Genomic DNA, 14887 nt, shown 5'->3' with positions numbered 1-14887 from the left:
GAATTTTTTGCACTAAAATGAATGTTTCCCAGGATATGGGTTGTTTTTCTCTATTTCCCAAAATACAAAGAACTGTGAGTAGAGAATGAAGCTGAGAACTTATCATTGGAAATGACATTCTAATTTTCATCTATTTCAAAATACAATTCCATTCATTGGAACCAATGGCACGGATACATTAACAGAACAGGAATCTTGAAACATTTCAGTATATACTAAAACCAAAAAAGCTTCAAATCAAACCTAAAAGATATTTACTGAAATAATGAGTCAAAAATTAAATACACACGCCAACAATGTCTTGTATACATAGGTGAAATCACATAAATACATCTCAAACATAGTTTTGATAATGTGACTTTTGAATCTCTAAATATAGTCCACTGATTTATGGGTACAAAATTAGTTATATTATTTTGTCAGATAAATCTTTTCATTTTTCCTCATAAGAACTGCCTCCACTGTGAATTGGTATGTAAGGGGGGAGAGTCACCAATGCAAAGCAGTGATATGATTATTCCCAAGCACAATACATTGTACTTTTTAAAAATCTATTCCAGTGAATTAGGTATCCAAAGATGTTAAATTTTCCATATGAAGTAAAAAACACGTTCAGGAAATGTGGTGTTTCAAAACAAAGTGGGTCAGTTGTTCCAGAAGACACAATATTAACTTCTAGCCTAGAAATGCTTTCTCACACATGCATACCTCAGTACATGAGATATGTATAAATGTCAAATCTCTTCATGATTGCTTATTTATTCTAATTTTCCTTTTTTAATTAAAAATAACTTTTCCCTTCATATGAGAAGGAATGCAAATTCACGAAGAAAATAAGAAAATAAGATGAAGGAATAAAATATACTTTTATCAATCAAAAATGGCTATCATTATCCTACTGTAGATAGATTCATATATACATATTTTTTATTTTAAAATATTTTTACACATAAAATAATTTTTAAACATTTATATAATGCCTAAGTAAATAATGAACAAGCACCTGACCAGCTTCCATCCACCATAAGAAAATTTACTAATAATATATACAATGGAATATTATGCAGCCATCAAAAGGAATGAGATCTTGCCATTTGCAATGACATGGATAGAACTGGAGGGTGTTATGCTGAGCGAAATAAGTCAATCAGAAAATGAAAACTTTTTGTGATTTTAAATAACACTGTCTTAAGCATTCTCATGGCTATTAAATGCGTACACCTACCATTATTGCTTGAGGATAAATTCCTTCTATGGAATTGCTGCGTCAAAGTGTATGCATTTTTAATTAGCATATGCATTTTTAACACTTCTGACAAAGATGATTCATTTTTTTGATAACAATGGAGAAGCAATGTTTTACTTCTTGAATTTCACTGGGGGAGGGGGGGTGTGGAGGGGAATGTTTTGAGATCACAAGGACCAGGAGCCTTTTTTTCCGGGTTTGTGCTCCAGAAAGTCCTAATGTTGCTGCCCTCCCCAAAGGAGTGATGGCAATGGAGGCACACACAGACGTACATGCCCCGGGAGACAGCAGCCTACAAAATCAGGAGCCTACAAACTTCAGTGTCTGGTGCTCAGCAAAGTATACTCACCTTGAAGCCATCAAAAGCAAAGGCACGTTCGTCAGAGCCAAGCTCTTGATCAGGCTGACAGCCTGGCCTGCTCCAGCCAACCCTCATGTCACCCGCAGTGACTGCCTCGAACTCAAAATACCACCTTCCTGCCTTGACAGCGTAGGTCTTCTCAGCACGGAAGATTCGGAACCGCTCCCCGGTGCCACTACACACTTCCGCTCTGGCAGCTGTGAAGGTAAAGAGATCCTAGGGATCAATGGGTGGGAAATTGAAAGAGAAGGGAGGATGTCCCATAACATCTGTAATTAAAGTTAACAGGGATGATGGTAACCATACGGTCTTTCTTACCCAGGCTCACATTTTATGAAGTGTTTCCATACACATGGATCAGCCACCATCCCATGGAACCAGACTGGAGAAAGGGAAAGCACAAGGGCTCCCACTGGAGAGACTGGTTGTCAAACCTCAGTAACATTGCAAGGGTGGGCAGTGCTTCCTCCGTTAGCCCCAGGTTCAGGAGGGAACTCTGTGCAGGGGAAAGCCTCCCAGCCTCTTGGTGGTTTGGCAGTGGAATCTGAGATGAACTTGAGGTCATGGATGGAAAAAAGTCAATAAAAGAGACCTGAACTGTTCTGCCCAAGAAATGAATAGACATTTGGGGGTGAGGGAGAAGAAGGAAGAAGCAGCCAGAAGGTGAGAAGGAGAGAGAAAGCAACAAGGTAAAGAGATAAATAGCAGAGAAGGGTAACCATTGACTAATTTCCCAGACAGGATGGCTAAGAGCAAAGCTCTGCTAATATCTCACACCTTCATCATAATGTGCTACACATACAAATGTTGTGTTTAAGTTTTGAGGAAAAAGAAAAGGGCCAAGTCCAACATGAAGGATCAGTGTGGTGCAAAGGGGAGGGGCATATGTATATGTAAAAATAAGATGCACATGGATGGAAAATGCCAGGAATACAAAACCTCAGACCAAGGGGCCTGGAGCCAGGACAGCCATGAGAACATAAGTCCTTAGAAAATCACAGGGCATGACGACAAGGGTCCACTGAGTTGATATGTCAAAGGATAAACTGTCAGCTCAGCTAAGATCTGGGTTAGACAGAAGACAACATTTAAGTGACATTGACCAAAGTCACACAACTAACAAAGGGAAGAATTCCAGAGCTGCCCAATGCTACAGCCCCTGTTCTTTCCATTCTGCCTCCAACAGCAGGCACAGAATCAACAGGTCCTGGTTAAATATTAGTTCTCATCTGTTTTCCTTTCAGGAGATGGGAACGACCTTATAAATAATAGAAGTTTAATATCAGCTTAACCATGATTTGATATGAACAAACAAGAACTATAAAAATAATTCAAATAAGCTTTCAAGGGTGCCAATAAACACACAGCCAGATCATCTACTGAAGATTAGACTGGCATCAAGAAACAATGGACTAAGATGTTTCTATTGATTGCAGGACACACAGGTGAACTGTATCTCTTGATAAATCTTCCAAAAGCTGGATTAAGCTTAAGCTTCTGAATAGGCAATACTTTGTTGTTCCATCTCCCCCCCCCCACTTACATACCCATGCACACCCCTAACAACCTAGTCTGCTCCAAGCAACGTCATGTCTCTAGCAGTGACAGCCTCAAATTCAAAATGCTAACTTGCATGGGTGCTCACACACACACACACACACACACATCATGCAATACATTCAAACATCTCGCTGAAAAATGCACTAATAGTTTAAAAATAAGACATTCATAATAGTATATGGAGCATGCTGCATGTACGAAATCCTCTGAAGAGGAAAAAGTTTGCTTCTAATACATTCAAGTTGGGGGTGGACAGGAACCTGAATGAGAAACATCTCTATGGTGAAGGATAAAAAACTCTCATGTCTGTTACTTAGTAACAATGATTTTTGGGAGATAGGAGAGCAAACTGCTTTTTGAGGAAAAAAATATGATCAGATTTTATGATACTTAGAGGCGGTTACTGCAATTAAGAAAATAGCCCCGGGGCACCTGGCTGGCTGTCGGTAAAGCATGCGATGCTTGATCTCAATGTTATGAGTTCGAGCCCCACAGTGGGTGTGGAGCCTACTTAAAAAAAAATTCTAAATATTGCAATAGTAAAAAAAGAAGTCAAATTTTCAGATGTAATATTTCCTCAAGTAACGGCACACTGATCCATTACTTCCTTAAGTCATGGTTGCAACCTTCCCTGAATTACTGTAAGGCATACAGGATATTGAACCATGATCCACACAGACATTTGGAAGTTACTTTTCATGAAAGAAAAAAGTTCCTGTGTAGTTATCCATATTTTTAATTATGTCAACATTTGCAGATAAAATCATACACTGTATTCTAGTATGTACTAATAAATTAAACTCCCAATTTCCTAAGGATAAAATATTCTGTTCTTTAGAAAACTAAAATACTAAAAAAAACTCACAAGTTCTTTTTTCCCTTTTTATGTTTCCAGGCCATTGGACCCCACTCACATGCACAGTGTTTTCAAGGAAAGCAAACAAATTTTAATATGAGCTTACATCAAGTATGTTGGAAGGCAAATTTGGTATAAAAATGTAACAGATCATTTCCTTAAAAAGCCACTACAAATTTCTCTTGGTAATAAGATTTACCAAGAAAAATCTCTACATACAGATAATGAAAATAGGGGGCAGCATATGGAAAATGTGTGGCAATCACAGGCACCAATGCAGAATTTCTTGGTCCTGGTATTTTTTTTTCCTGACCTTAGCTGCCGCATTATTCTTACACTCATTGATGAGACTCGACCTGAACTGGAAGTGCACATGCTATTCATAGACACCATTATGCAAGGGACTTGTAACCTCCATGGATCTTCTTCCAAACGTCTGTATGATTCATGGTTCCTATTCTATATTTTTTACATTAGTTTAGGGCAGCTTACAACCATGGTTGCAAGAAGCAACAGTTCAGCATTCTATTTCTTGATAAAATACTAACATTAAATGGAAATCTGGATCTATGGAAGTTAAAAAAAAAAAGATCCCAGGCAATCTGTAACAATTTCTTTTGCATACCCCGTGGCATCGATCATCTGGACACAAAGCAGGTGTTCTTTAAGTAGCTGTGAGATTGTATCTAGGAACAAAGACTTTCCTGAGCCTGGACACAGGAGCCCAGGCAAATACCTAACGGTCAGTGTTAGTCTCAAAGGCATAGAGCTCTCCCCCCAAATATGTAATTCTTATGCTTTCCTTAATTTTAAACACTATACATTCATATAAGTTTGGTAGGTGATTCTAGCTCATGTAAGTATGTATAGATGATTTTCTTATATTGTTATAATAAACATAATAATAACTGACATTAAAAAGATGAACCATTAGCCCATGTATTCCTGGTGAATTTTATCAAGGATATTGATACTCAAAGAAGAAATTCAGGAATTGTGCCTTTAACAAACCACCTCAAGATAAATGGTAAGGCCTGATAAAATCCTGTGTTCCCAGGACCCCAGGGATCCTGGCACAAAGAGGGCACACACCAATGACTGACCAAATAGGACCTAAAGCATCCATACATGCTCTACTCCAAACCCTACTTTTAAAAGATACTTACCACTAGGGGGCAGTCAAGATCTAATTATGTATTAAAAAATGTAAGTTACTTAGAATAAGCTATAAAGGAAGGCAGGCTAGTCTCTTTAAAAATTTTATACATATCTAAAAAAATTTCTACACATATCCTTCAGGTGTGTTTACACATAACAATTTTAAAAATTATTGATACTAACCAGTCATCCTTTCAACTTCCTGGTATTATTTCTAATAAAACAATTCAAACCTTGATAAAACCTTGTGGGAAGAATAACTTAAGTGTTTCAAATGTCTTAAAATGTTATTTAGAACAATACTCCAAAGGTAGTATGTTTCACATACTGAGTTCATATTCAAGGTGTAATATGTAAGCATTCTGCTGATGAACAGAAAACAAATTATAACCCAACCGTGATTTAAGTACATAGGGTTAGATTCAATTTTATCAAAATTTTTATGCCCTTAACTTTTTTTTAATGTCAGCAAGGGCAACACAGCCAGTTATGTTTTTAATCTTATCTCAGTGATCACCAGATTTATTTTGCTTTATTCCATAAAATCTCTCCCATCTATCTTTTAATTTCCATGTTCACCATCCTTGTTCTGAAAATCACAAATTTTCCAAAGCTTCCCAACTGGTCTCTCTATCTCCGAGCACTCTCCCCCTCCAATCTGTTCCTTCCCACTGTTGCCATAGTTATATTGCTATTGTAAACTGTGATCACACATCAAGCTTTTGCTTTAAAACTTCCTGAGGCTAGAATTCCTTGCACAAATTTATCCACATTTCTTAGCTGGGCTTTCAAGATATTCCATATTTTGTCCTAATCCTTCACCTTCAACCAGTAGTGTTTTCTCCCCACTTGTAGCTCATAATTTTGCCCAACGAGACTACCAATCATCCCTCAACTCTTACTATACTTAATTACATCAGATATAATTTCCCTCTGGCAGAAATGCTCTCCTCATCTACTCTCTACTTGACATTTTGATCGCTTCCACACCCAACTCAGACGTCATTTTCTCCCCTTATTGATTCCTTCAATTAGAAAATAAATCTTTCTTATGTATTTTCCATAAAGAACAGTCAAACCCCGGGGCGCCTGGGTGGCTCAGTCGTTAAGCATCTGCCTTCGGCTCAGGTCATGGTCCCAGGGTCCTGGGATCGAGCCCCACATCGGGCTCTCCACTCAGCGGGAAGCCTGCTTCTCCCTCTCACACTCCCCCTGCTTATGTTCCCTCTCTCGCTGTGTCTCTCTCTGTCAAATAAATAAAATCTTTAAAAAAAAAAAAAAAAAGAACAGTCAAATCCCTACTATGAGGTAGGCATTCTATCGTATACGGGGACACAGTGGTAGACAAGAAACAGGATCTCAGCCTTCACCGTGGAGTATACTACACTAGCCTACCTCTTGCCCATGGAACTTCGATGAGACAAACTTACCCACCAACAATCAATGGTTCTCTCTAAATTCCCAACTTTCAGATACCATGCCATCCTCTGATCACCACCTTTTCCTTCTAGTTTCCTCATTTCCTGCACAAACACATTCACTCCTTGAACACATTAACTTCTTCCTAGGCTTCCCTTATCTAGATAGCCTTTGATGTCTTCGGCCCTATTTCTCTTCGCCTTATTTGCTGTCAATCCCAATCTTTGTCTGATTTCAGGGTCTTCGTTCTCCTCAACATCCATACTTGTTCTGCTGACCGTGCTGGAAAGCACAGGCACACGGCAGATTGGCACCACTACTAGACTAGCTCATAGTCTCCAATCTCAATGGGACCCTTAATGTTTCTCTGCACTCTTTTTATCTGTTCGCAACCAGCTCTCTGTTACATCCCACAAAACGGCCATTTCTAATTTTTATTGTTGAGTGTCATCAGCAAGACAGAGTAAAGACCTCCAAAAATCCTCTTCTATAAAACTAATGAGAACACTGGAAACAACTGTCAAAATCAACTTTTCAGAGCTCTAGAAATTACCCAGTCTGGCAACAAGATGGGCCGTGTTATTTGATCAAAGTGGATGAATGTTTATTAAGGACAGCAGGCTTACTGGGGTTTTAACTTGCTTTGGTGCCATCCCCTTCTCTCTAGCTACATGGCACACTGAAAACCAATAGCCTCTTCATTACAGTGAAAATCAGCACCCTAGACGCCTCGAGAGGGAACAAAACGGAATCAGCATGAGTATGATGTCTCACCAAATAGAGAATATCAGTAAAGAGACTGGGATTATAAAAAAGAACCAAATAGAAATTCTGGAAAAGTACAATAACAGAAAATAAAATTCCACTAGAGGGGCTCACCTGTAGGTTTAAGCTAGCAAAAGACAGAATCAATGAACCTGAAGATAGATCTACTGAGATTATCAAGTATGAAAAACTGGGGGGAAAAAAGGAATGAAAAAATAAACAGCCGCAGAGGCCTGTGGGACACAATCAAGTGTGCCAACCTACACATAATGGACATCTCAGCAGGAGAGAGGAAAAGGGCAGAAAGAATATATAAAGAAACAATGATCACTCTCCAAATTTGATGATATTCATTTATAGTTCCAAGAAGCTCAACAAAATCCAAGTAGGGTAAACTCAAAGAAATCCACACTAGACACATTATAATCAAATTACTGAAAGACAAAGAATCTTGAAAGGACCAAGAGAGAAGCAACACATCCCATACAAGGATCTTTAATAAGAGTAACAACTAGTGTCTCATCAGAAAACACTGGGGGCCAGAAGGCAGTGACAGGACATATACATAGTGCTGAAGGAAAGAAAAAGAAAAGCCAACCTAGAATTCTACATTTGGCAAATCTTCACTGTTCCCTTCAAGGCTTCCAACACAGTCCAGCCCTCTCCCACTCCTGCCCCCTTAGCAAATAAGTTCACTTTATAGTTCAACAGAAAATAGGACCCATGTAGCAAGAATTCCCTGTTCTTTGTCCTGACTTTCCATGAAAACAGGTCTACATTCTCTTCAATCCTTACCTCTTTCCTCTTTAGGGGAGCAGATGTTCTCCCTATTATATTAAGCCAGTCCCTTCATCCATGCTCTGAATTCACTCCCCACCCTCTCAGACACTACATTTCATCTAGCTCCTTTCCTTTCTCATCAACCTCCTACTTTCTGCTGGTTCTTTCCCTGAGCATAAAAAAATGTCCAAATGCCACCCATAAAAATAAATAAATAAATGGAATCTTTAATCCTTTCTTCCTCTCTAGCGGACAGTCTCAGCTTTATACTTACATATGGAACTGAGTCCTGGTAGCTCTGTCTAGTGTCTCGCATGCATTTCAAACTCAACATGTTTTACTTTTTTTTTTTTTTATAGAGGGGGAGAGAGAGAGAGACAGAGAGAGAGAGAGGCGGGAGGAAGGGCAGAGGGAGAGGGAGAATCTTAAGCAGGCTCCGTGTACAGCACAATTCTGAGATCGTGACCTGAGCTGAAATCAAGACTCAGACGCATAACCGACTGAGCCACTCAGGCACCCCAAACTCAACATGTTTAAAGTCAAACTTGGAATCTCCCCAATATCCCATCTCTATCTGCTCTGACTCCCATGTTCCCTGTGAATGTGGATGTACTTGACATCTACCAACCCAGAAACCATCCCTGACACCCCCTTTGTCCTTCTGCTGATTCTACTTCTAAATATCAAATGATTCTGTCCTGTTCTCTCTGTGCACAGTATTGCCAAAGCTTAGGACTCAACACTCCTCATCTACGCTTCTTTTATAGCCAAACTGTTGTCTTCACCTCCACTTATGTTCACATTCAACCCATTCTCCCAAGAGTCACTAGATTTTTTTTTTAATAGAGAAATCTTTCTTATTTTTTTTTCAATCACTGCCTCCTCTACTTCATTTCCTGCCACTTCTCAGACTCTACATTTAGCCACACAAAGCTGAAATCCCCATGTGCAATGTTCCCTTGTGGCTCCAAGCTTTTAGACATAGCATTTCATGGAACTTGGTTGACTCCTATTCATCCTTCTAAATTTTACCCTAGCTTTACCTACTTTTATGTAGGTAAAGTATGTGGTTTTAAAACATGTCTGCAAATATTTTGTCACATTGCCTTCCAAAAAGTGTGGGCTTGAGTGTGGGCTGCTTTACTGACTCACTTGTAACAAACAGAATATGGTAGAAGTAACTGTAATGGGCATTGATGCCTCCCCCCCACACTATCTCTTATTCACACTGGGGGAAGTCAGCTGCTATGTGAAGGCACTCAAGCATCTCTATGAGGTGGTCTACTGGCAAGGAACTTAGGCCTCTTGCTACAAGCCAGAGAGAAACTGAATCTTTTGGCCAACAATTATGCAAATGAGCTATCCTAGAAGCAAATCCTCCAGCCCCACTGAAGTCTTCATGACCATTTCCCTGACCAACTTGACAGCAACCTCAAGAGAGACCATGATCCAGAACTACCTGACTAATCCACTCTCAAATTCCAAACCATGGAAACCTTGAGATGTTCATTAAGTCATTACGTTTTCAGGGGAAATTTGTCACACAGCAATAGATAACCAACATACTTCCTCTATGAAGACTGCTCTGACATCACTAAGCTTAATTAAACCCTCTGCTGGGACACTCAAGCATTAATTCTTATATCATATAATAGTGTTGACAATTTAGTCTCTCTTCCTTGCCACCCCTGAGAGCTACGTACGGGCAAAAACGGTTTTACTCATTTTTGAATCCCCAGAACTAGGCACAGTAGATGTTCCATAACTATGTATTAAAAGCAAATGGAAATAAGGATGATTTGAAATATGGAAGTAACATTAAACCCAAACATGGATTTTATAAATAGGAACTCCTTCCCTTTCTTCTTGAAATTCACATAAGCAACAAGAAAGTAGGTAACTGTAAGGTAGCAATACATTGCCTCACAAGGGTGTGAAGAAGACAAAATTGTATTATGGTTGTAAATACTGTAAAATTATATGTCATAAGGGCAACATCTTATGCAGTATACAGGGAAGACGGTTATCCCTAAAAGTGAGTATTTCAGATGTAACTGACACAGTCTATGTCCTTGACTAATAATGTCTTTAAAATATAACCATCACTAGTTATTTTTTTCCAGCATATACTGCACATTTCCTTGTACAGGGTAAAATGCACTCCCTTTCTTGGATATCAACCATAATTTTTTTTAACAGTGCATTTCTTTTGTTTGTTTGAATGGGTAATGCAAATAGAGTATAAAATTTAAAAGAAATGATATGTGGCAAAATGTAAATCTCCCCTCCCACAGCTGTCTGTCAGCTATCTAGCTATCCTTCCTAGAAGCAATCACTGTTACTATTGTTTTCTGTGTCTATCCAGAGTCCGTCTGTGCATGTGCAAGCGTTTACGTATATTCTTTGTTATAACGCAAATAGTACCATACTCTTCGCAGAGTTCACGACTTTGCTATTTAACCTTAATATGAAACACTTGCGACTGTTTCCTATTAGCACTTCATTGTATTTAACAGGTTCATAATATTCCATTGTATGAATGTACCATCATAATTTTAACCAGCTCCAATGCCAGGATGTTATCTAATCTTTTTGTTTTACTTTTTGGTGTGTGTGTGTGTGTGTGTTTGTATAAGTATGTGTGGGAAAGGGTGTGTGTGTATGTGTATGAATACGTGTTTGGGAGCTCAAACAGAGACTACAGTATTCAGCTCATTCATATTATTCTGTTGGACTGTGTAAGTCTCCTCTATTGCTCTTTTTTTCTTCCTTTTTCTTAATCCTTGATCACAAAATACATTTCCTCACTCCTTTCTCTACCACTGGCATCACTCCAATATGTGTGGTGTTTTTCCTTGGACGGTTTGTATTTTTGTAAGCTGTAGAATACTTAGAAATGATATTAATGGTATTATATTACTGCTCTATCCCATACTTCATGATCATTGCTTCTGAATGGCTGCATGTTATGTTTTTTTAACATTTCTATTATTTTTATCTAATAATATTTCCCAGAAATAGACACATGTGATGCTTCCAGATTTCATGATCATAAATAATGCTGTAATAAACGCACTCCTACACACCCCTGTCTGGACCTATATATGAGTGTTTCTACATCCAAGTGTATGTAGCATTTTCTGGGACATATTCATGGTTTCTATATAATACAAGCTTTTCACACATCAGCTTTGCCAAGTTACACTCTTAACAAAAACACATGGGGTTCCTATTGTGTCATATCCTTGTCAACACTTGGGATCATATAAATATATCCAGTCCTTCATTAAAATTTACAGTTAGTAGGTCATGTTAAAGAGCGCTCATGGGGCTGTGAAGCCAGGGGCTCTAACACTAACCAAAGACTGAAGTTCCCCACTGGATGCCACAGTCTCTCAATAGTGCTGTTATCCTAAGGAGACAGGAGACATAGCCACTCATAATTATGAGAACTGACTCATAATAATCCATGATTGGTAATGTGGAAGAATAAATAAGCGTCTGAAAGTTTAACCAAAAAAATACATTTAAGATCAATTCACTCTTTGAAAGATTCATAAAATCAATAAATCCCTAAGAAAAATGACCATGACAAAAAAAGAGAAACATAAACTCTCAACACAAAGAACAAAAAGAAGTGCCACTAGAGACCCTACAAACATCAAAGGGATCATAAGGGGACATTAGGACAGCTTTATGCCAATAAATATGGCAATTTAAATGAAATTAACTTATTGAAAATGTATAACTTATCAAAACTGACATAAGAAGAAATAGAAAATCTAAATATCTCCCATAGCTATTAAAGAAATTGAATTCATAATCAAATAAGTTTCCTAAAAGATAAAACTATATGCCCAGACAATTTTAATGATAAATTCTATAAGACATTAAAGGAAGAAAGAATACAAAACTAACCCAAATTCAGAAAACAGGGGGAACATTTCCTACCTTATATCATGAAGCCATTATTGCTCTCATATCAATAACTGACAAAGAGATGTTGCAAGAAAAGGAAATTACATATCTGTATTCCTTATGACATATAAGCAAAAATCCTTAACAAAATAGCAAATAGAATCCAGCTATATATAAAAAAGCATAATACACCCAGGTAGAGTTATTGCAGAAATGCAAACTTATTTTAACATTCAAAAATCAACGTTATTCACAATATTAGTAGAATAAAGGAGAAGAAGATATAATCATCTCAATAAATGGCAAAAAGAAAAGTATTTGACAGAATTCAACATTCAACATCTCATTCATGATAAAAGCTCCCAACAAACTAGGAAGAAAAAGGAATTTCTTCACTGTGATAAAGGGCATCTAGACCTACCATTAACATCATACTTCATAGTGAAACATCAAGACTTTTTTCCTTAAGACTGGGAACAAGGCAGGATAACCTCTCACCACGTCTATTAAACACTGTAAGTCTTAACCAGTTCACTAAGTCAAAAGACAAAAAAGGCATGATAATTATAAAGGAAAAAGTAAAATTTTTTTGTGGGGTGGGGAGAGACATCATGGTTATGTAGGTAGAAAATCCTATATACTTTATACACAAAAAAAGAGAAAAAGAAAGAAAAAAAGTAAGATGAATTCTGCCACACCACAGGATATAACAACAATATATACATACTAATTGTGTTTCTCATATTCACAGTGAACAACTGGAAGGTGAAATGAAATGAAAACTAATTTCATTTATGATAGTTCCAAAATATCATATACCTCTAAAAAATACTGGGCAAGATCTCTACTCTGAAAGTAGAAGACAAATTAAAGAGGACCAAAATAAACGGAAAGATATGCCACATTCGTGAACTGGTAGACTAAATATTGTTAAAATGTCAATTCTCCCCTAATTGACCTACATAGTCAACTGTAATCCCATCAAAACCAAATTTACAAGTGGAATCTAAAATTTATAAGGAAATGCAAAGAAAAAAGGAGACTGAAATCTCTTAAAGAAGAAGTTAGAGGACCTACCCTACCTGATTTTAAGATTTATTATAAGATTATAATAATAAGGACAGTAGTGTGGTACTGACTTAAGGATAGACATATAGATCAACAGAACCCAATGGTCAATAGATACTTGACAAAAGTGCCAAGGTATCTAATGAGGAAAGGATAATTTGTTCCAATAAATGGTGCTGAGACAGCTGGATATCCACCTGGACAAAAGTGAACCTTGACCTCAGTCTCTCATCACAAACAAAACTCAACTCAAATTAGACTATAGACCTAAACGAAAAAGTAAAATAATAAAACTTCTGGAGGAAAGCACAAGAGAAAATCTTTGTTTTTGTATAGGCAAAGATTTCTCAGGACATAAAATATATGACCATAAAGGGAAAAAAAAATCATAAAGGACTTTATCAAAATTAAGAATATTCTGCTCTCTGAAAGATCTCACTGAGAAAGTGAAGCACAACCCACAAACTACAAGGAATTATTTCCAATATCTGACATAGTCCTTATATCCAGAAAATTTTTATATATATATATGCTTACAATTATATATACTTACAATTCAATAAAAAGAAGACAAAACCACCCAATTTTTAAAATGGATATAGATTTGAAAAAGAAAAAAGACCACTTATACCAATGGCCATTAAGTACAAGAAAAAAATTTCAACATTATTATTCACGAGGAGAATGAGAATTAAAACTGTAAGATCCCATTTTGCATCTACCAGAATGGTTAAAATCAGAAAGATTCACTACCAATTCTTGGCCAGGATGTGGGAGCAACTGGAACCCTCATACATTGGTCATGGGAGTAACTTCACAGAACCATCTGGACTCTTCTTATAAAGACTGTATCTGTCCCATGATCCAGTAATTTTACTCCCTAGATATTTACCCAAAGAGAAATGAAAAGTCTAAGTCTACACAAAGACTTGTCTACAAGTGTTCATAGCAGTTTTATTCATAATAGCCAAAAACTGGAAACAATCCAAATCTTTGTATCAAAGAAAAACGGATAAAAAAACTTATGGTTTATTAGAATAGAATACTACTCAGTAATTCTGTTACATCTTAGCTTAGAAGCCTTGTATTTCCATTCCAGTGGTCATGTGGACTACAGACTCTTTAAGACAGGGATCCTTCTGGTACCTTTCATACCTGATAGCATCTGGTTAATAAGGGTCTACCAAATATTTGTTGCTATAAAACTGACCTCAAAAGAAAATAAGTAGTTATATTATAAGTACGAATATTATTGTTATCAAGGGAATATCTAATTTTATTTGCAGCAAATGTAAGGATTCAGTATCTACTAAGAGCTCTTAAGATGTTAACTACATACTGAATCAACTCCACAGACTGAAATCTGGAATCAGAATGCCTGGGAATGGGATTCTGCATCTACAACATAGTAAATGGAAAGGCAGAGAAATCTCCGAATCTCAGGTTCCTAATCTGTAAAATGAGCATAATGCATGGACCATCCCCATAGGGTTACTACTGTGAGGATTATGTAATTGTAAAGGTCTCAGAAATACTTGTTGCACATAATAAGCACTATATAAACATTAGCTATTATTACTACTTACAGTCTGGATTTCTATGCACAGATACAACACTGAAGATATTAGTCATTAGAGAATATTAAGGATACATTTTTTAAAAACTGGCACTATAAGGAAACACACATTGTTTATTTCACTTTGCCAATTTTAAAATATGGATATTCATACCAACTCAAACTTCAGGCAAAGGATAA

The 14887-nt window shown here is 37.1% G+C and overlaps 1 protein-coding gene across 3 annotated transcripts in view; it reads right to left on the bottom strand.

Moving 5' to 3' along the window:
- The window catches only part of RYR2 (ryanodine receptor 2), a 739460-nt gene that overhangs the window by 259134 nt on the left and 465439 nt on the right, over positions 1-14887 (bottom strand). For all 3 annotated transcript variants that reach the window (XM_032430318.1, XM_032430320.1, XM_032430321.1), the window contains one exon: positions 1596-1804. In XM_032430318.1, the coding sequence (XP_032286209.1) occupies positions 1596-1804 (209 nt within the window). The remainder of the gene's footprint in view (positions 1-1595; positions 1805-14887) is intronic.

Source organism: Phoca vitulina, unplaced genomic scaffold, assembly GCF_004348235.1.
Source record: "Phoca vitulina isolate PV1807 unplaced genomic scaffold, GSC_HSeal_1.0 scaffold43, whole genome shotgun sequence".
NCBI lineage: Eukaryota > Metazoa > Chordata > Mammalia > Carnivora > Phocidae > Phoca > Phoca vitulina.
The sequence above is the reverse complement of the archived record's forward strand: the minus strand, read 5'-3'. Positions and strand labels throughout refer to the sequence as shown.